At 39.6% G+C, this 22,862-nt stretch overlaps 1 protein-coding gene across 3 annotated transcripts in view; it reads left to right on the top strand.

Annotated features, from left to right (window-relative positions):
- Nucleotides 1-7,601: 7,601 nt before the first annotated feature.
- The window catches only part of RAB3IP (RAB3A interacting protein), a 34,307-nt gene continuing 19,046 nt past the window's right edge, over nucleotides 7,602-22,862 (top strand). For 2 of the 3 annotated variants that reach the window (XM_052774474.1, XM_052774471.1), the window contains exons 1-3: nucleotides 7,602-7,718; nucleotides 16,001-16,276; nucleotides 16,485-16,746. In XM_052774474.1, coding sequence (XP_052630434.1) covers nucleotides 16,026-16,276; nucleotides 16,485-16,746 — 513 coding nt within the window. In that variant the 5' untranslated portion in view covers nucleotides 7,602-7,718; nucleotides 16,001-16,025. The remainder of the gene's footprint in view (nucleotides 7,719-16,000; nucleotides 16,277-16,484; nucleotides 16,747-22,862) is intronic. The other variant, XM_052774473.1, reaches the window with a different exon arrangement.

Here is a 22,862-nt window from a genome sequence, read left to right as displayed (position 1 = left end):
TGCATACTTCAATGCTAAACTTTTCCCTCAGAACTTCATTTGTTCACTTTGCAGATATTGATTAAGAGGGAAAAAAAATGAGTATGAAAAGAGAAAGTAGCATCCAGGAAAAAGAATAGTGAGTTTAGTGAACCAACAGAGAGAAACAACTAGCCTTTCTTTTTTCTATGGACAACAAGCCCCATCATTTCCACCTAAACTGCAACAAACCCTCTCATTCTCTGCTTCCTGCAACTTTTCACTTAGAAAAAAATGCCTAAACAGCTTGGGTTTTGCAAAATACACACTATGCTGTGTTTGTTTACCTTGCTTCAAAATCGAAAGTCTCATTGCTCCCCCAGGCACGAGGGTTTAGTCTGTGAGCCAAGAGCAGATGAAACAAACCCTACGCTCATCGTGTCGCTGCTAAGCCAGTACACGGCCCAGAACACACATGGGCATCAAATGGTGCTAGCCAGGGAATTTATCCTTCACACTCCTCTGGGTAAATCCATGCTTTGACTATTTTAGCGAGGTGACGGAAAACTTTTCCTGCCATAGTGAGTGTGGGCACATTTCCAATCAAGGTAACGCAGATGTAAATGCTAGTGGAGACGAGGCTCCTCGGGGGGCTGGCACTTTTAAGGTCACTTTGGGAGGTGTAACAGAGTAATCCTTCTCTTTTTGTGGAACTGGAACTGCTCTGGTTTTGACACTAGTTCAGCATTTTTTACCATCTGCGTAACTGAGTAAAAGATTCGGATTACTTTTTAGAAATGCCTCTCTGCTGAACTTGCAGAGCATTGCCACCATGAGTGTGCCAAGCTGGAGAAGATGGAAGGAGACGAGGAGAATAAAAGGCCACTCTAAACTGGGAGGCGTTCCTATGGCCAGTGGAGTGATGTCCATACCAACTAGGTAATGCGGAACAGAAGATGAATAAAACAATATTTCTATCACATAAGAAAATCGTTGGTACCTGCAAAAACTTTTCTGTAAGACCAGCTTCACCTTGCAGAGCAGAACGTAGCAATAACTGGTAGCCTTGATTGAAGTCTGGTTTTGAATCTCTGTGTCATTGAGCAAAAATAAAGAAAAATCAGCCCACTAAAGCCACCTCTTCCATTTTTATAGTAACTTTGGTCTGAAAGAATGAAGACTTCTGAAAAATTAATTATTTAAACTTCATCACGTGACCACATGTTATGGGGAAGGAGGAAGAAGTCTCATGAATTTTAGTTTACAGATGGATAAACTAAGGCACAGGGAGGGTACCCAGGTCCAAAGCAGAATTTTGAATAAAACATAGGATTCCTGAATCCTCACCCTATGCTTTTCACTGTTATTATTTGGAGTATTTGGTGGAGCTATTTTTGCAGTCTCATCAGGTAAAAGGATTCCTGAGTTTTAACTGTAGGTTTGTCAGGGCTACAAAGTTTGCTTGGCTTTTGCGGGGGGTTAATTTTCAGGTGAAAATATATTTTGTATTTTTATTTTCTGATTTCTGAGTTCAGGTTTGGCATCTCTGTCATCTTCCAACTAGGGATGAACATGTTGTACTATTTTTAATAGCACTCTGGATCCGTCCCTGGCTTGCTTCTAAAGATAAACGAAACCACATGTCAGTCCTTACATAAGTTGGTAAGGACATTTCAGGTTTTTTGTTTCTTCCGCTTAGTATTAAGTTACATTTATAAGCACCTTCAAAAAAACCTAGAAGCATTATTTATTTTATATGCAACAGCAGAATCTGCCTAGTAGGGCAGCTTGTTTGCAGAATCAGTCTTACAGTCAAAGTAGACAATTGTAAACTAATATGCTCGAAGGGGAAATTTCTTTTTAATCCTTGTCACTTAAAAGTTGTCATTTAATAGTTAATAGAGAATTTAAATTCTGTATTCTTTCATATCTTCCCTGATTAGGCTGTAGTCATATAAAGGTTGTTTGTTTTTTTTTTTAACACGGTAAACAATTTGCCATTCTTATTAAGTCGTGTCAATGAGTTCTGCAGGTTGTGTATAGATATATGCTGTGTATAAAAGGAATTTATTCCCCAAATTTGTATCTTTTGGTATTCAAGCCTTGACTTTTAATTAGGGAATATAGGGCTTTAATGAGCATTCACTTTTTAGGCATCATTTTAAACTCTTACTTCTGACACTGATTTAGTTCGTTAACAAATCTAACAGAGGCCTATGAAGTGGTTTGTGGTTTTAATGCTGCAACAGATTTGTTGCGTGATTTGAGCACATTGTTTGAGTCATTCCGAGACAACTAGGAGACAATCAATATATGTGATATAGATAGATCTTTGTAAGGCTTTTGAAATTCCCTCCTATGACATCTCATAAAAAAGGGAGGGACACACAGTCTAGCATAAACTACTGCAAAGACAATACAAGACTGATATGAAAACTGTGCTCAAACTATGGTTTTGGATGGCTAATTGTTAAAGTAAAGAGGATCATTCTGGTTCTGGTAACGTGCAATACTTTAATTAATGACTTGGCTGATGGAATAGGGAGTGCACTTGTCAAATTTGCAAGATATGAAGTGCCATAAACATTTTTTTCAGAACAAGATTAGAATTGTGTAAGAATCAATGGACATAGAAGAAAGTTCACAAGTGATGAAGTCACAGACAAGTTGGAGAAAGACTGGTTAAGCAGCATTCTGCTGGCATAAGAAAAAAAGCAAGGGATCTTTGCTGGGATGTATAGGCAGGTGTGTGATATATTAAAGCCAGTGCTGTTCAGACCTCAGCTGGAGCACCGTGCCCAAACTTGAGCTCTGGTCTTCTACACAGATGAGGACCCACAGGAAGAAGCCCAGAGGGAATAATAAAAACAACTGGAGGTCTAAAAACCATCACCTGTGAGGAAAGATTAAAATAACTGTGTCTATTCTTTGAGAAAACGGAGGGGATAGACGATGCCATCAAATACCCTGAAGACTGTTGCTTCCTGCATCCACTGAGATAAGCTCATTACCTCTTGTCCTACATTGCAGCAAAGGAGATTAGGTTAGACTTTGGAAAAATTTTCTAACTCCAAGGTTAGTTCGGCACTGGAATGCGCTGCTTAGGGAGGCTGTGCTGTCTTCCACCACTGGAAGTTTTGAGAAAGAGCTTCAGGAGCAGTTAACATCAATCCTGCCTATTTGCTATTAATTTGGGGGTTTTTTGGTGGGTAGACTTGAATAAAAACACAGACCTCACTGGTTTTAATGTTATATCAGTTGAATCAGGGAAAGCAGCAAAAAGATGAGAGCTGTAGTTTTAGGACTCCCATAAGCTGGATGCTTATTTATGCCAATATACCAATTAGATTTGCCTTCCAAATGCTTAGCTAAACATTGAAGAAATATGCCTGACTGGGGAATTCTTGTCTGTACCATGGTTCCCAGAACTGCTAGCACTGGTTTAGCTGAGCTAGTAGAAGGGGGGAAAAAAAGAATCTCTAAAATAGATAAGATTTATAGTCTCTGTAAATTTTTTGTACATAGTAGACCATTCTTTGTTTCTTTTCACTGTGCTATGGGGTTGCAATGCATGTGTGACTTCTATTAATAGATTCATCCTTTGGTTTCCTCGACTTTATTGTTTTATAACATCGTCACTGAAGGGGAGGTAATAATTACAGTTTATTCAATATTAAAAAAAAAACAATAAAAGAAACAAGTACCACAGGCAAGTAGAAAATAAGATTTCAAAGTTTATCTGCTTTATTTATCCGTGAAATTGTTGAGACATCCTCCCCCACCACACACTTGAACATCTTCTATAAAGAAAACAACCATCTCATTCTTTTATTCCTCCTAACCTGTAGGAGGAAAAATTTGATTAGCTGGCATTCATGTTTGTGCATATAGATGAGAAACTTCAATTAATTCAGACCAAATAAAAATGATGCACTTGGTTTCTTTAAAGTCCTGCAGCCATTCTTGCCTTCAACAGAGAAGCCTGCTGTGGGTCTGGGGCTACCTTCTGTGAAACACATTTGTCTCTTGTGCTTTTTCCTCCCTGAAACAGTCTTCTTAGGTCCAGTGGATTGTAACTATTGGTGAAGGAAAACAGCCACATTTGAAGACACAGTCTCTCAGATTGATGGTTCAAATGCAACAGAAGACCTGGACAGAGAGAGATGCAGAGGGGGACTCTGTGCAGCGGGGGAACTGTTTTCAATGACGTTTACCACATTTTGCACCAGTATGACTGGAGAGAAGCTACACAAGTGAGACTGTCAGTTGTTAGTACAGAGATTGCTGTGGCCAAGTCTGTGCCAAGATACCTATCCAGCTTTCTATCTAGCTGGAGAATGGGAATTTCTGATTTGGGGCATTTAACCACACTGAGGAGTTCAAAAGGAATAGATGAACTGATTTAACAAGCCAAGTGAATAGACTTGATGGGAGCAGCAAATACTAGTGTTCATTAGAAACAACGCAGTTTCAGCAAAGATTTTGTACATTGTGCAGTTTTGTTGAAAGGTCCTGTCAGATTACATCTATTTAAGCGGAGACGGCAACCATGGCCTATGTTATTCCACCACAGCTGCAAACTGTACTTCACTTTCCACTGGCAACAGTGGACTTTGCTCATTTAGAACAATAGCGATGCATGGTTTTGTTTCTAAAAGGATTTCCAGTTTTCCTGATTGCCAAGGACCCAAGGGCACTAAAAGTCCTTAATAGCCCTGATCAGCCTCATCTGGGGCCCCTGCTCAGCCACCTTCTTCCCATAGTGGGCAGGGACTCCAGGGTTTTATTTAAGCTCAGGCTCAGGCCACCAGGATTTGTCTGTGCTTTGTCTTGGGTGAGCCTGTCTTGGTTGCTCCCTCCTTGGATGAGCCTCAGACCTACATTATGGGTGTAGGTCTACATATAGGTCTCTAGTTCTGCCTCTTGTTCTTCCTGATGAGACTTCCTGGATGGATCCTGAACTTGATTTGACATCTCACCTTGTGTGGTGGTCACTAGGTGTATGACGAAGCCTCTTGTCACCGTCGTAGCCCTGCTCTTGACTGTGCCCTCACTGGTGGGGTTGCCCTTGGCTCCCAGCTCATGATGCCTTCAGGAATAGCCCTGCTCTGACACTGATGTGCAGCTCAGGAAAGAACCAAGGGCTGGATAAAAGTAATCTTTTAAAATAGATTATTCTTTTAAAAAAGCTTCCTTCTCTTATTTATGTCACTGGATTTAATCCAAATTGTTTCAACTTTTAGTTTTAACCATGTAAGTTATATTTTCTGCGGTTTGTTGATGCCTGACTTTTTAAAGTACTACATACAGCAAAATACAGGAGTACTTTGACAAAATAAATCTGTTGGTGATTAATTTTAGCACGCCTAAATGTCTTTGGGACTGTATTGCTTTTATTGCTTGAAATGCAAGATGTCTAATCTGGTTAAGATAGCAGATTATCATGCCAAGTACAGTCGTTTTACAGGATTAAGAACTATAGGATTATAGATCCTAATTATAGACTCTTGTCAGTTTACTATGTCTTAATACATTGTTTTCAACTTCTGATTCCACTTGTCATGTCTCTTTTGCAATCATGTTTTTAATGAACTTTCTGATGCACTTTCTAATTTGGCAAACCCGTATTCTGATAGCACTGCCTGGGTTCTATTGCATGTCAATATTAGCAAATTAAATAATTTGAAAGGTTGGAGCTCTTCAAACCGAACATCTCTGCTCTATGAGGCTTTTCACAACAAACTTCAAATTATACTGCTATTTGAATATTCCACTTTTTGCACTGCTTTGTTTCTTGGTTTCCAGATTGCTTCCAGAAAAGCTGTAGATGGTGATTTTCTATAGCCATTTTTGCTGCCTGAGCCCCCTTGTAGTCAGTGTAAATTTACATACTGAAAAGAGATTTAGAAGATATTACTATTTATTGGTAATATATTTACTTTATGATGAATGGCATTGATACATCTGTCTTTTGACATCCTCTTTGTCATAGTATTTTGCCCTCAATGAACTTCTTGCTTCATGGATGCTGCGGTGAATGTGCCACAGAGAACATTATTTGTCTGTGGCTATGTCCTGCAGGACTGGCCAAACATGATTCTTTCATATTCAGTGGAAAGCTGTCAAGCTAATTAACATTTCAATTATTGACTGGAATGTGGCCTAGATTCCTTAACTGATGAATGGGACAAGATCTTGTTTATTTTAGTTTTTTGCTGCAGTTCCTCACCATTGCAGCACATGGTTCAGTTCAGCTGCACTAACAACAAGGGAAGTACATCGTCCGGCCAATGCTGCTGTCATTTGAAGCATATTTTTTGGCACTGTAATAGGACCAGTGGTAAAATGGAGTCTTGTTTATAGCAGCTTTCCAACATTTTGCCTACTGCTTTTAAAGATATAGGAAACACAAAACAGTACAGAGCAGGACTTCAAAAGGAAAAAAGTGAAGGCTGCATGTTAACCTCTGAAAAGCTGGAAAATTGCCCTAACTACTGCGCTTGTTTCAGGGTGGCAGTAATGATGGCTTAAGGAGATAGGCAAGCCAAGATGAGAGGTAGTAGTAATATCTCTTAATCGGACAAACTAGTAGAGCTGGAAAAACACATCTTTTTAGCAGGCGAGCCCTATTTTCGCCCTGTACGTGGCCTTATTTCACAAGTCTCGTGTATATAAATTACAGTTCAGTCTTTAATTATTACATACGTTAGGCAGGCTCAGAACCTGATTTGGAGCAGTGCATGCCCCGTGAATGAAAATCACCGGATAATGATCTGGCGTATGTATCATTTTCTCATTTTTAATTGTGTAATCCTATGCCTTTGTTACCGCGCACCATTAAATACAGAATTATTAACTTCCTTGGGTTTTTCACGGTAACAAACCATTCGGACTTTAATAGCCCTGTCCTCGCCTGCCCTTGAACAGAACCAATATTTTAACCCTCTCTTCCAGGCGATGAGAGCAGAAACGTCGGCCGATCCCTCCTGAAGCGTTTGCAGCCTCCCTTCTCGTCAAACGTGGTGCCTGACAGCACTCGTGCCCAGCGCTGTGTCAGCCCCGAGTCCCGGGTCCCTTCCCAGCCAGGCCCTAAGGAAACGCTCTCACAGCATTCCGTGGGAAGAGCGTTCGCCATGGGCCGCCCTGGCACCGCTCGTAGCAGAGGGACGGAGGCTGCTCCCGGCCGGCCGTGCCACTTGTCCTCTTTCCCTCAGCCTCGGGTCTCCTCTTGGCAGACCTTCTGGCCCCCGACACCCCGACCGCCTGTTGACAGCGTGGCGGTCGACGAGGAGGAGCGTGAAGGAAAACCCGCCCTGAGCCTGTCCCTCAGAAGTACTTTGGGTCACTGGCGGGCGAAGGGCAGATGGTGAGGCCCAGGCCCCACCACTGACAGGAAGCCTCTCTGGCCGGCCTTCCACCTCACCTCCTGGGGTGGGACCCTGCCTCCAGAGCCCCACAGCCCGCTCCGCAGCCCGGGGGAACCACATCGGCCTCGCCCGCCGCCGCCCGCCGCCCCTCACGTCCCGCGGGGCCGCCGCCGCCGGGGCGGTTACGGTTACCCCACACCGCCGCTAGGGGGCGGCAGCGCGGGGGGCCCCACACCTGCCTCCCCCTCCCAGCCTCCCTGCGGGCGGTGCGACCGCGGGGCGCATGCGCGGCGGCTGCCCGGCGCCCCGCCTCCTCCCCCCCCCCCCCCCCGAGGTTGGCTGAGGGGACGCGGTGCGGCGGTCGGCGGCGGCCGGTCTGGCTGGGCTCGGCAGGTACGTGGTGGCGGGGCTGCGCGGCCCCGGTGGCGGGAGCGGGGACGGGAGGATGAGGGACCCCGGTAACGCCGTCGTACCTACCCGGCGCCGCGTTCCCGGGAGCCTGTGCCCGCCCGGGCGGAGCCGGCGCCGCCGGAGAGGGCTGCCCCTTGTCGGGGTGAGGTGACCGGCCGCGGGCGGGATTCTCCGTGGCGGGACTCGCCCGCTCGCTGTGGCCACCCCGGCTGCGGGGGCTGGGGTTGGGGGTTCGTCCCCCGCCACGGAAGAACGCGGCAGGTGGCGGCCCGGGCCGTGCCGCGGTGGCCGTCTGCGGCGGGAAGGAGCCGCTGGCCCGGTCGCTGCCGGCTCCGTCGGGGTTTGCGTGGGTGCGGAGGGAGCGGCCGGCGGCAGAGATGCGCTTGGTCCCCAAAATCCAAGGGGCAAAACTGGGCAAAAGTAGTTCTCGGGGATCACCCCGGTAAAGCGCCGGTCGCACCTGCCCCGGGAGAGAGCCGGCGGCGGACAAAGAAGCCGTCGCACGCCCGGAGCCGGCGGCTGGGAGCAGCCGTTCGCCCCTCCGGGTTTGCCGGGGTGGGGAAGGGCGTCCGGGCAGGAATGACTTAAAATGAGGAAGGGGGGAGTTGCGAGGAGAGGCTAAGCCGGCGCTGAAGTCTTCTCCTCCGCTCACAGACCCCCTCGGCTGGGGGGAGAGGGGGCTCAGCGCCGCTGGGTGGGTTCCCAAACTTCGTCCCTCTGCGCCGGGGGCTGGGGCGGCTGGAGACGGGAGGGGAGGTCTGCCGTGTGGGTCCGGGGAGCTGCGCTCGCCTCTGGTGTTTCTGGTTGCTTTAAGGTCTTCTAGCAATATCGAGGTTAATACCTGGTCGCCGGTGAGTAGTCTTGTAAGCTCTAGTAGTTAAGCAGCAGGGTTTTCCAGTTAACCTTAATTTCGTAATGCTGTTAGGTTAGAGAGTAGGACTCAGAAAGGAAATTCTGGTTACAAGTTGATTGCGAGTGATGAGCTGTGCAGAAATTTGTGCTGCCTAAGTGGTGATGCTCCACTAGTTGCCCGAGAGTCGCAGGGCTCTGGAAGCAGGAGACCCCCGAGTGGCCAAAGCCTTGACGCTACCCTCCATGCTCCTCTTGCTGGCAAAAAGCAACAGGGTTTTCAGCGGTTTGAGAGTGTTGTCCCTTTTGTTTGCAGACAGCGTGCTAAGCTTTATATTGCTCGATTCATTCACCGTGTTCATTTGTGAGCATGTTCTTAGGAAGTCTCAAAACCAGTGATCTAGATAGCTAAAATAATTAATCTTCCACAGACTTGCTGTAACTGTGAAATTATCAGCTTCTCTTTTGAAGCAGATGTAAGGTTATTCAGTATAGAAGTGTGTATTGACAGCTACCATCTGTTCAAATATTTGTATTCCTCAGTAAAATACAGGGCAAAACCTGAGGTCTTGTTGCTTTAATATTTTTATTGTTGTTTTTATTCTAGATCTGTTTAATGAGTTCTGGGAAGGGTTAAAGTCAGGCCTTCTGTATTTGCGTCTTGGCAGTCATTCATCTGCTGTGCTAGGTTAACGTTACCTAGTGAGCAAAGAAGAATAAATAATTTACCATTCTCATTATGCTTTTAATAAATAACAAATGGGAGTGCACCTCACAGCTGCGACTGAAATGTCTGTCTTGTTACACTATATTTAAAAGGGGAATTTTTTTCCTGTAGGAGAACAGTCACAATAAGCCTTTTGATTATAGACTGCAGCTATCTTCATAGCTTCTATTGACTTGATTTAAAATTCATGTAAAACGCCAGATGAGCTGGTCTCTCAGTGTTCCACTTACGTTTATGGATTTTTCCCAGAAAAGAAATGTGTACTTTGGATTTTTATTTTTAAGACCCTTTTTAATATGGCATTTAAAATCTTGTCTTACTGTAACTTGACTAACGCTTGTATTAGACACTTTAATTATGCTCAGTAATATGCTAACCGTTTTTTTCAGAAGTTAAGAAAATGTTTCTTTACATGCATTTGCTGGTACATTTAGAAAGCTTTACATATCATGAAAATTGTGATCATTTTTACTTAAGTTTACTAATTGAATATTTTCAGTGTTAACTGAAAATGAGAGGGTCTTTGGGTCCAAGTCTTGGCAAGAAAGATACTGTAGTCACAGTCACTGCGATCAGACTTAAACCTGAGGTGGAATTGTGAAGTTGTTTCCAAGATAAGGCAGAACAATGCTCTGCCTTAAAAAGAACAGTGTCTGCAAAGAGAATCATATTTGCAGTTAAATTAACTTGGTGTAAAGAGTCTTTGTGAACCGACAGCATTCTTTGAATGTTTGTTTACAATAAAAGTTTGCAGTATTCTACCTTGCAAAGCACTGATTTTTCTCTTTAGTAAGAGGTGTACTATCTACCAGACTCTAAACCATGTTTATTTATAGGTTTCACAAGCACTTCATAAATATAGGTCCTTGAATCTTGTGTGCTGCTTGTTTCTGTGAGAGACGCTTGCTGTCTGCACCTGTATTTTTCTAGTTGAAGATATCCCTATAATAAAGTTTTCAAAAGAGATTTTTTTTAATCATCAGTTCAGCAAAACAAAAATTCTTTTAACTTTATAAAATCTCGCTATCAAATAGACTACATGTCTCTCTTCAAACAGTGTGAAATAGTGTTCTGAATGCCTAACGTGAGAGTAAAGAAGAGAGAAGTCCCACATCATAGCATTATATGACAACACTAGTGGGAATGCAATAAAAAAATATTCTCACATTGAACCAAGTGTGGTTTTGCTAGCTCTTGAATTCTGTAGACTTGCCTAACTTACAATTTACCTTCTATTTACCATCTTGGCTAATTTACCATCTGTTGGTAAATATGTAGTATAAGGTCATTTGCAAATAAAAGTAGAATATGTAAAGACTGGAGTACAATGCTTTCTTTTCTCTCATATCTTACTGGCTCAAAAAAAACATTTGTTGTGTGTTTGGGCTCCTGAAGCAGAAATTTCTATCGTAATTGCAAAATTGTAAAGGTGGGAATTGTTTTTTGCAAGCCCTAAGGGAATTCCTCTGCCAAATCTTGAATTGTGTTTGTGCAATGAACTGGCATTGATAACAGTGTTTGAACTTGCTTGAATTCTTTGGGTAAGCTTAAATACAAAACAGATTAGGAAAAAAGAAAAAAATCCACCAAACTTCTTTGTCCCCTGCCAATATCTGATGAATATCTCACACTGGATACTTTAAGTTAGTGTCCGTATATGCTGTACAAGAATTTTACTTTTTAAACTGCCTGCTTGCACCTGATAGGTCTAGGTATGGAGTAGCAGTACTTAATTGAACTTCTTTAAAAGGTATTTATTAGTCCAGTACTCTAATTCCATACTGAGTTCTTTAGGGCTTAAAACATATTATATTCCAGACTGTATAATGCCAAATATTTAACAACTTTTTTTTTTAAGCCCACTGAGAAGAATGCAGGCCCAGTGGTGGGCTAATGCCAGTCCTTTGGAGGAACTGCTGCAAAAAATCCACTTCCCTATCCCCTGCCAAATTAACTGAAGCAGACGTTGGAGTCTAATAAAGGAAGTCCTTGAGACTTTATTACATTTTGAAAGGCCTTCTGTGTGAAGGTTAAAACGCTATACCTAATAGGCACCTTTTTTGGTAAATGCTAACTAGAATTTACTTTTCATCAAAAAGTTTAGAAACAGTAACTTGTTTTTCCTTATGTGATTTTTTTTCACTTGAGCAGGTAACCGTTCTGTTGTGATGGTGCTCTTTACTATTAAACCTAAAAATGAGATTTTTGATGTGTGAAATGTTTGGTGCTGGCGTTGCTTTTAAATGGGGTATAACAATTAGGAGATTGTTTAAGTTGTCATCTTCAACCTGTATTGTTTTTAAAAGCAATCTGTCAAAGACAAACTCCAGAGTTTGTAGTAGGTGGTTTTTGCCAATACTTTTTTTTTTTCAGAAGAAAACAAACCACAATAAATTACTACTTTTCAGGGAGCTTTTTAGTATTTAGTTATTGACTGCTTTGATTCAGACAAGTAGTTGAACACCTCTTAGAGTAATAAGAAGAAAATTAGATTAAGCATTTTGATTTGACTGCGGTTGAAAGTGTTCACAGTTCTTGATTGCTGTTAGAAGCTATAGAAACATGTTAAACTGACTGCTGTTAAACTGATTTCTTCGTAGTATGTTTTCATTCAATATTAGATAAAATAGCAGATTTGAGCATCGTTTTGTCGTGAAGTTATGTGGGTAGTCAGCAGTGCAAGTGTGGCAGTGGAGAGGTAGTAAAAAGCTGCAACATTTTGACAGCTTCCACCAAGTTTGCATTATTTCCAGATGAAAGTATAAGGAAATTAATTTATTTTGTTGTTTCATCCTGATTTATTACACTGCTTGAATTTTGTACATCATCCAAATTGCATACTATCAACACAAAAATAATCACGTATTTGCTAGGCACTAATGCTACTCCAAGCTTTCACCATATATTAATGTGGTAGAAAAAGTATTAGAATAAAATCGTGAATTTTCTTAATAAGTGTGCTGCCCTGAAATGTCAGAATATCAGCTTTTGTTCACAGTAGCAGTATTACTACTAAAGAGTGCTGTGTCAACACTGTGGTTTTTTACACACTGTCAGCTTGGCTCCTAGTAAAGCTATCTGCTTACCATGTGCTTCATGTTCCGTCACAGCAAGGCTGTTCATTGCTGCCTTAGTCGATAATACGAACCCCCTCGCAAGCCTTACCCGAGCCTGTAGTCTTTAATGATGCGGAAATTTAACGTGCTTTTTTGCCCTCCTTTTGTTTACCATTACTTTGAAGAGTTCTTTCCCAAAAGAGAGCTTTTATTTTTAGGACCGCCTAGCTTTTTGCATGTATGTTTGGTTTCATTAATGCAAAACGTGTGTTCAGCTGATGTCTTGGTAACAACGTAATGGTGTTGTGAATCTTGAAATGGAGATATTTAATATGAGCTGCTCTGTCTTGTATGGGTGGTGTACCCAGCTTCTGCCTGCTCACTGCTAAGTGAGAAGTAATGCTAGGAAGGAAGAAAGTTGTGAATGGAAAGTGTTTTACACAGATGGTATGCTTACGAGTGCCCATTTGACAGGCTATGGGAAAAGTTTAGCTGAGGGACTTTATTTTCAGCTCTTCCAGGAATAACTTGTATAACTTTTTTACCTACTGTATCAGAAAGAGCTTGTTTTTTGATAACTGAGAAGTTATGCATGGATTTATTTACTCATAAATCTCTGTTGTTTAGGCTGAGATTGATATTTAAAGTATAAGCAGAGTGATAGTCTTGTAAATAAAATTCCATAATCTTTTGGGATTTGTTTTTTCTTTTTTTCTGACTATTAAAAACACTGCAAGATATAGGCAGGTTAGGTAGAAAAGCTGTAGGAAAGGAGTTAAATGGAACATTTCTCATAGGAGTAGGAGCATGTAGGTAGGATAGATTTTTTTTTTTAATTTCCTTTTAATTTTTTTTTTTTTTACAAACATACCAATTTGCTTGGTGTAGATTGATGTGATGGTCCTGAGCTAGAAATGCATTTGAACATTTGGAAGACATTAAGCAGGCTTCTAATAATTTTTCTCTGTGTGAGTCAGTGTGACTTTCTGTACTTCATAACGTAGCTGAATTTGTGTAAATTATCATAAAGATATGGAATGGCGAATCTTTGAGCCTGTCGCTTACTTGATGTACTTAAAGTTTTTGCTCCAAACAGATAGCCCTGAGATTTGTGCAGAAATAGTAAAATACATTAAAAACTGACAAATAAGTTTTTCCTGAGCCTTTTTTTCCTTGGAAATGTCTAAACAGTGTTTTTTAAAAATCAGTTTGGGGAAAAAAAAACTTTCATAGAAAATTTCAGCCCAATGAGGTATGCGACTGAAAACGACCAGTGGTACTGGTGATGCGAAATACTGTGGTACCACTATTGAACATCCAGTCAGATTGTGAGTTTTCAGTGGAACTAGGAACATGTCTTTCAAACTAGTCAACAGAGGGGAAGATGTTGTTCCCGTTCTGCTCTTCGCTAGGTTCTCAGTCTTTGCTTCTCTTGGATGGTTTTTGGTGCACTTTCCTAGGTGCTGTAGGCATAGAAAAGGAAAGGCATCCAGGCAGCCTTTCTACATCCCTGTTCAGAAGCCTGCATCTTCTGTTAATTGTGAAGACTGGAATCCAAAGAATCAGGAATGTAGAGACATCTTCATGGTGTTGCCAGTATAGTAGTATTGGGTATGGCTTGCTTGGTCATCAAAAAAGAGGAGAGTGGTGGGAGCAATGAAAGTGAACGTCTTTGTGTAGATGTGAGCCTGAGTTTGAGACTGGCCAGATAGGTGTTTTTCAGCTGGGCTGATGAACCTTAAAGAACTGTTTCTGCAATTTTATTTTTTTCAAGATGGCAGTATTTTAGCTTATTAAATGTAAAACAATGACGTGTAATAGTTGCCCTGTAGAGCTGAAAACATTTTTGAAATTTAACCTTGAAGAAATGTCCTGTAGCTCTGGAAGTCCATTTTAATTTCTTGACTCAACAGGCTTTATCATCACTTAGAGCATGTAATTATAATGCTTATAACAGTTAAGAAGAACTATAGGGAAAACAAACAAGAATATTTTTCAAACTTACTTAAACTCAAAAATAAGCTGTTCATCCATCCCTGTGTTGTGGCAGAAAAGCTCCAAAGCACAAAACTGTGACAGTGTTTTTCTGTGTAAATCATGTTTGTGCAACTGTGTTGATAGTTCAAGATAAAACAAATTTCTGTGTGAAATTTTCTGCAGAAACCACCCCACCCCCCTGCAAAGTCCTTTTTATTCTTGTAAGGTACTTTTTGTCCCTTAAGTCTGGGTAGTTTCTTAGAGGTGGTTGATTTTGGTTTTTTTGTGGGAGCAATTAACAGAGACAGAGAAAAATTAGTAACATACTCTTTCTGTCTGAACAGATGAATTTTTGACATGTACCTGATAATGTGGAAAAGCAACTTGTTTAACATGGATGTATACACAGTACAATACTTGAGGCAAAACAGTTTTGAACAGTGTTCTCTGAGTTTAAGATGAGCAAAAAGTACTGATGTAAATAAAACATTACTGCATATGCTAATTTGGGGATTCCATTCTTTGTGTTTTCCTGTGTGCTTTATGAAGTAGCTAATGAACTGGACCTATGTGTAAGTAGATGGCATCATGTCTTCATGGGCCATCATCTTTCTAGATCTTCTCTCTGCCTTGTCTTTTCAATTGTAAGATCCAAGCAGATTTCTCTGTAAAATGCAATGTATTCTCTCATTTAGATGCTATGGTTCGTTTTTTGCATGTTAAGTACCTTTGTGAAGCCTTAATTTTCTCTATATTTATATAACATGGAAAATGTTTTTTGCAGTGAATAATCACTGCTAAGTAATTCCTTCACAAATTTCTCCATACTACTTTCAATTTTTAGTTTTGAATCATGCAAAGATTTTTGTGATCTCTGATAAGCTGCTGGAAAATAGCTTTCTGTTGGGGCTTGTAAAATTCATGTGTTGTACTTGTTTTGTGTTGATCTTCTGAAAAACAGGGAATTAAAAAAAAAAAAGAAACCCAAACTAAAAGATACTGTCAGTTGAATTGCCTATTCATAGTACTCTTTTACCTGTAATATATTTTTGGTATGATACTAAGTCACAATTGTTGTTATCACTTAATCATGTGATGTATTAAATACACATCATCATACTTCATGAGAAGTCTTATTGGCTAGTTCTACCATTTCAGTGAACTGTTCAAGATCAGATGTGTAATTTAACCAAAATCACTATGGACTGTAATTTATTTAAAGGTTCACTGATTTCTGTCTCTAGATCATTTGCTTCGTTGAGATTAGAAGTCAAAGCTTTAGGTTTTTAATTTTTTTTTTTTACTGGTTCCCAGGGCTCCCCCTCTTTTATGAATGTAATATATTTGTGTTTTGATACAAAACAGCTCTAGGCTATATTAAAGGTGACTTTGTTTTATGATATAGAGCATGTTCTTCATTTCATCATCCCATTTAGAGGTGAAGTCTGCTATTAGATCTTCTGCACTCAGCAGTGCAATGTGTGGAAAAAATTGGTGGTTGAAGTTCATACTTTTCCAAGATCAGTCCAGAGTTTCCATTATATGATGAAGTATTCTGAACATATTTGTCTGAGTGGTTTTTTTAAGTCAAATAGTTGTCAGATATAATTAAATATTTCCTGTTTGCATTCTGATAATGTGATTATTTAATTCAGGGTTTCATATGATGAGGCTTTTATTATGGCCAGTGACCCCTTGGAAGGCTTTCATGAAGTGAACCTCGCTTCGCCCACTACACCAGATCTTCTTGGAGTAAATGAGCCAGGGACTCAGGAACAAACTACCTCACCCGGTGTTATCTACCGACCGCATCCTTCAGTTGTGTCCTCTGCACCAATCCAACCCAATGCATTAAATGTTTCTGACCTTCCCACACAACCTGTTTATTCATCTCCCAGACAACTGAATTGTGGTGAAGTATCAGGTGTCAGGTAAGTTATCTGTGTCTTTTTATTTAAATTGCTGATGTTTGTTGCATATAAACTGTTTGCTTTACTAAAGATAGTATTTTAATATTACTGACAATGTTGTAATATTAAATTGTGTCCATAATGGTACATTCAACACCACTACTGCCATTTCTAAAATATTTCTTCTTAATGTATTATATAAATAAAAAATATATCACTCTCTTTACAGCATCAATGTTACCGACGCAGTACTTTGTTCTACCTCTGGACCCCAGGGTGGGTCATTCAATCACAATAATTCCAGAAAGGAGAGCAATAACGTAGAGAGAGAGTTTTTGCAGGGTGCTACAGTAGCAGATGTTGCTGAAGGAAATGAAGATATTTTTGGGTTGAGTACAGACAGTTTATCTCACTTACGGAGCCCATCTGTACTGGAAGTAAGAGAAAAGGGCTATGAACGATTGAAAGAAGAACTTGCAAAAGCTCAGAGGGTAAGGCTCGTTGTCTTGTCTCCTTCTGCTTTTTCTCTCTTCAAAGTGGTTCTAATATTGCAGAATGATAGATGGGCCAGAAGGTGCAGTCTGAGTCTGCTCATTTCTTATAGAATTACTAGGATGTAATTGTTTTATGTAAAGTTTTCTGGATGTGTGCAGTGCTAATGTCTTAGAATTATTCCTTGATAATGTTTTTTTCTAGTGCTGCTGCTACTTAACCATGGAAAGCTTTTGCTGCAGTATCTGGTTAAAAATGCTTTTTCTTTTGAAATGTAGACCATTCCTTCATTCTGACATTTGAGAATAGGAGTAATTTTCTGTCATTCCATTGTTACCGTATAAGTATTTATAGATGCTGATTATATACCTCTCGAGTCTTCTTTCTCCTAGAGTATAAAAGTGTAGCATGTGTCATGGAATATGCTTTAGAACAAGGGTGCTTGTGATGTTTCATAGGGGAATGCCTGCATAGGAAAGAAGCGATAAAGGTGTTGCTGGTCTTTAGAGTACTGTTACACCACACTTCAATTTGAATATGGATACCTTTGAAGACACTGTGGCTCAATTCATTAATATTTGTAAAGCGCTTTGTCTTGTTTGGATGGATGGTGCTATATAAATGCAAAGCCATTATTTATCATTTTAACATCCCTCTGTGCTTAAACTTTCGAGTAGATTTTGTGCTATTTGTATCTGTGTCCTTTCCTCTGCTCTACATGATTCTATTCTTTAGATTTAAGCTCATCTTGTCTTGTGTTTGAACTTGTTTTTCTCTGTTTGTTACCTCATCTTGTTGAACGTAGTCATCGTTTCTGTCATAGTTGCATTTGCCCTTGTTAATGTGAATCTTAAATATGGATTCTGACATCACTTCTTCTGTTGATTATTTTATTGCTGACTAGTTGCTTCCTTTGCTAATGTGTTCGTTTTACTGAGCATTTGACCACTGAAAGGAAACATTAACCTGGGTTGAAGACCTTGCATGTGAATATATAATCCTAGCAGTTAAACTTGGAACCTTAGAAAGCAAGAACAAATTAAAGTTTAAACTTTAGAAGAGCTCTTCCAGCTCCTGACAGTATACCAAAATACAGCTAACGTACTTGAAAACGACAACTCAGATCTGCTGCTGTTACCTTGGGATTACCTGAAAATCTTAACTCCAGTGTATACCACTTTGTCTCTTAACGATTGAAGTGTTTCCCATTTCACTCCGAAATTTGTTAGGGTCATTTTTAAGGAAATGGCATTAAGGCTGCTAGGACATACTAACTGCATGTTCTGTATTTTCACACCCTTTGGGTCTTCTTAACAAAAGCAATTCAGCACTAACTTGAGACTGTTGATGTCAAAGTTCTTGCTAATTCTCAACCCATCAGGTTGATTCTTACCAGTGATGGATAACTTCTTTGTCTGCTTGTCTTCCTAAACTTGCACTGTTTCAGAGTTGCTCAGTTAACACTGGAGTCACAGCAGGAGTCTTTACAGACTGTGCAACAATAAACCCTATTCCTTCTGTAATATCTACTTTCTTCTACTTTCTGCATGAGGACTAGTTTTTTCTATCCCTAATTCATCTCTGATAGCTTTTTTCCAAAGGTCATGGCTGTTCACATAGGGCTGTGCCCACTCTGCAGTATTCAGTATGTCACGCAGTCTTTAAACTTTTGTTTCCAAGTGTATTCACTTTTGTCGATGTGTACTTGTTTAAAAATCTGTAGATACAATTAACAGGTAGTGCCTGTGTATAGCTGGTTGTTTTTTGCATAATGTATTTAAATTCTCTGTAAGTCTCTGTGCTGTTTATTAGGAACAGTGAGAAAAATGAGAATTACAGTTTGCACTTGAATTTTGTGAGCTCATTGAGCCTGGAAACCTTACAGACTACAGACTTTCCAGGAGTGAACAAAGTAAACACAAATTTGATATCTTGCTTTTTTCATTTGTTTCAAATTTCTTACCCAAACTGTATGCTATTATAATATGCATTAAAGATTGATTTGAATTTGTTGCAGTTGTGATCAGAAAGAGAACTAGAAAGGAAATAGAAATTTTGAAGCTTGGGGATCCACTATCTGGTTTTTGTTTTTTTGTTTTTTTTTTTTTTTTAATGTCTCTGCTTGGAGTGCAACTTTCTTCTTAATATGCTCTCATTTTTTTTTATATTGGAGAATATATGTGTGGCATGTAATTGCTAGTCATTTAAGTATGGTTCTTGAAGAAATTATTCAGGAACAGAATAAAGATTTCTTTTTTCTTTTTTTTTTCTCTCCTTTGTGTATATCTTGTATTTCTTAAGACCTTAGACTTCACTTCTCAAAATGAACAGCATTGCTGGCAAAATTGTTAAAAAGTCTTTCAAAAATTTGTTTCTTGATAAGAGGAAATACACTTTCTACTTCAGTCTAGTTTGGTTGCAGCACCAGATAATGTCATAAGACTGGGAGAAGGGTTGGGTCAGAAGTAACAGCAGGGCAGCATTCTATACTAATGGAGCATGTAAGATTGGACACACTTTTGTCTTAAAATGCCCCCTTAATTAAAATGACATAGATTTTTCACTCTTTGTTGAGACCATTCAGGTCATTTTTACTTATTTTTTTCACTGAAGACGTAATTTCTGGCTATATTCGGTAAAGTGGAGCTGAAGAGCCCTTGCTTTATATGATCTGAACCTCTCTCCTTGTGTTGCTACCTTTTTAAAGCAGCATCAGGAAAGCAGAAGGTGTTAAAAGGCTTAGTGATTCAGTGCCTGGGACCTTATCTCCTCATGTCTCTATGCATTTGCGTTTTTTCTGCCATGTTTGGATTGAGCTGTGTCACTGTGGTTACTGAAGGTAGATTAACCAGATGTAGATAACATCTTAGAATAGTGATGGTATTTTGATATATGGTATTTCTTGATGTGCAAGTTTAGTGAAGTCCTTGCAAAGGAATACCTTCTGTTTTTCATCTTATTTAACCAGCATGTTGCATGTATTTTGGATAGCTTGCTTGTAGTTTCTGAGCTATGGCAGTTCGTAGTCATGTTTTCCTTGAATTTTTGTGTGATTTGGCCCTGAAGTTACTTCCTCATCAATCGGACTGTCAATATAATGATGTCATTCATGACTGCAGAAGGAAACTTGGGGGTTTTTGTTGATATGTTTTCTATTGAAGCGTTGAAATTATGAGCTGTCACTGATGGTTAGCCCCCTTCTTTGATGAGGAAAGAGCAGTCTACCAGAGATGATGGTTACAAATACTGTATTCAGTTTGAGAATGAATTCCATGCTTCCCACGGGCTTTAGAGTAAGATCCGTAGGCTTGTTGGTAACAAGTAAAACCAGTTTGACTTTTTGTAGTAGAAATCTGAATTACTGATATTTCCCCTAGTAGAGTGAAACTGAGGGGTTTTTCCATGCTGATACAGTGATTCTTGGGAAAGAGGTGACAGTACAGAATGTGGTATTGTAAACTTCAATGTAGTTTAAGAACCGGATCCTCAGATCTAGATTTTTCTTTCAAAGGCTTCAATTTCTGTATGCATTCTTCATCTCAGAGACAACCTGAGTGTTACAATTTGATCTCTTGTCTTCAGATCTTGTGTGTTGATACAGGATTTGAAGTAGATTTTTTTTTTCCATTATTCTGCCTGTATCGTCAAAGCATCTAATGTAACAGAGGCTATTGCCATTATTATAGTGTTTCTGTGCAGGCTAATGCTGGCAGTTAAACCTATTTTTCCACAGTAAACATAACATTTTAAAACTCTGCATGGATTAATGACTAGATTCACAATAACTACCCAGGAATTCCAGTAGTACCGTACAGAACGTTCAGCATTTTTAAATTTCTGTTGTCATTTGCTTATAAATTAACAAACAAAAAAATGAGGATGCTCCAGAATAATATACTATCTCACAACTCCACTGAAGAGCATGCTTTCAAGCTTTTCTACAACAAAGTTGCAGTTGAATTGTAAGGCCACTGGCTTGTGATTGTTAAAGATGGGTTGGTTCCTGAAGGTGTTTCAGCAGTTCCTTGCTGTACTTGAGTGATGAAAGTTTTCAGTTTCCACACCTCTGACTGATGCCGTTGTAGTATATCGTAGGCATAGAAAGTTTCTCACGCAAGTGGAAGACTACATGCAAGCAAAACGGAAGTGTCTTCACCCACACCATAAGATGATAATTCAATAGTTTGTGAAATGCTCTTGCCTCTGAAAAGATATTCTGGACCTTCTCTCACATTTAAACACCCTTGTAAATGTGGTTGCAATGGACTAATTTTTATGTAGCTTGTTTAACTTGGGTGCTGAGTGAAGACCACTCATATAGAAATATATACTAATATAGATACAAACTTTTTTGACAACTTCAGAATTCAGCAATATATCACAGTTCTGATTTTAGGTGATATCTGTAGAAAATCTTTGGTCTTTCCGTGGTCTTCCACATCTAGTTCTGACTGGGTTAAATTGCTGAACTAGATGTGGGATGATTTTCTTTCTAGAATTTAAAATATGAATGGTTTTGAAGCAGTAATTTGCATGCCTTATCTCACTGGTTCTTTCTAAAGACCCACCTTGTAGTCTTGTCTGTGAAGATCAAAGTGAAATAAGCAAGAATACAACTCTTTGATACAGGATTTTTTTTTTCCCATTTTTAAGATTTTTTTTTTTTTTTCCCATGCAAGTTAAATTTTTCTTATTACCTACTTCGGTAACTGTGTGTTGTGCTTTACACTAGCTTATCTTCTTCATGTAGTTACTTTTTCAGAACAGTAATGTGGGAAGGACTGCAGCATGGATGGTTAGTCTAGCACCCGCAGTTAGTTGTCTTTTCTGCCGCTATATTGTGAATGGCTGGGAAGTCTCCAGTAATGCCTTTAAGACACAGGCAGTAGTAATGTTTCTAATAACTGCTAAGCTTTTTGCTTTGGGCACTTTTTATTTCTACCCTGCTTAAAAAATCCGAGCTATTAAACTTGCTTGGCAAAATATTGTGTTATATTATGCTCCTCCTGAATCGTGTCATGGAAGCTTGCCCAGTGTTTGGCAAATCTGGCTAAGCAGCCATGCATAGTAGACTGCCTGGTGTTGTCTCCTTTTTGTTTTCATTACGTAGCTTTACTTGTCTACCTAAATTTTAATCTAAACCCCCCTAATCTTTCCAGTTGCAGGCAAAACTGTAACCATTTTACTTAAAATAGTGTATTGATAGTGGTAGCCCAAAAGTGAACTGGGGTAGTTCTACCTTCATTGTGAGTTTGATAACTCTTGACCTGAATATTAATATAACATCCTTTTAAGATTTATTGATGTGTATGTAGCATTTTCCTTGCAAATCAGTGAAGTAAACCAAAGGAAATGTGTTGATGTATTCTCTGCATTTATAGGAACACATGAAACTTGAGCTTTAAGCATTTTGCATCAGAATCTTTCATTTCCTTATTAAGAACCATACTTTATATGGGAAGTACTTTAAACCAATACAAAATTAAAGTTTGTTTCCCTTTTCTGTTTTAACCCCTTCTTTTTTCCAGTATTTTTTTTTCTCTTTGGCTTTTGGTATTTTTCCTTTTCTTTCTTCTATCTGTAGCTATTTTCCTGCTTTTTTTTTTTTTTTTGAGAGCGAGAGAGAGAGATGCCACTGTGTGCAGAATAGTAGCTAGGAAGTAAGAGTTGAGTACTATTTGAGAAATACCATGTTTGGGAAAAAAACCATCATTTAAGCGGTAGTTTTAAAAATAGTTAAAAGGTTGCATATGGAAAGCAAAAAATAAAAAAATCAAACAAACTGGACTAAAAATAAATCAAAATGTCCGAAGTTAAAACCATATAGAAGAAGGGACAAATAATGCCTTTGATACTGAAAGAGTTTAGAACAGCCTTAAACACTTGTGAAATTTAGGAGCTGAAGACAAACAGGACCCTTCACCTTAGAGGAGAATCTATTGCCAGTTTCACTGCAGAAATTGAGAGCAAGACCTAGTATCACCATGCAGCAAGGCAAGATCATTTCCACATCGTTGTGTACAACATTACTCAGTCGTGTACACTTTGGGAGAAATACTAACCACCTCCCAGAAACACAAGGGAAGCTGCCATTTGGGCCTTTTTATGACTCTCC

Source organism: Harpia harpyja, chromosome 23 (genome assembly GCF_026419915.1).
Source record: "Harpia harpyja isolate bHarHar1 chromosome 23, bHarHar1 primary haplotype, whole genome shotgun sequence".
Taxonomy (NCBI): Eukaryota; Metazoa; Chordata; class Aves; order Accipitriformes; family Accipitridae; genus Harpia; species Harpia harpyja.
This window is presented reverse-complemented; position numbering and strand designations above follow the sequence as displayed.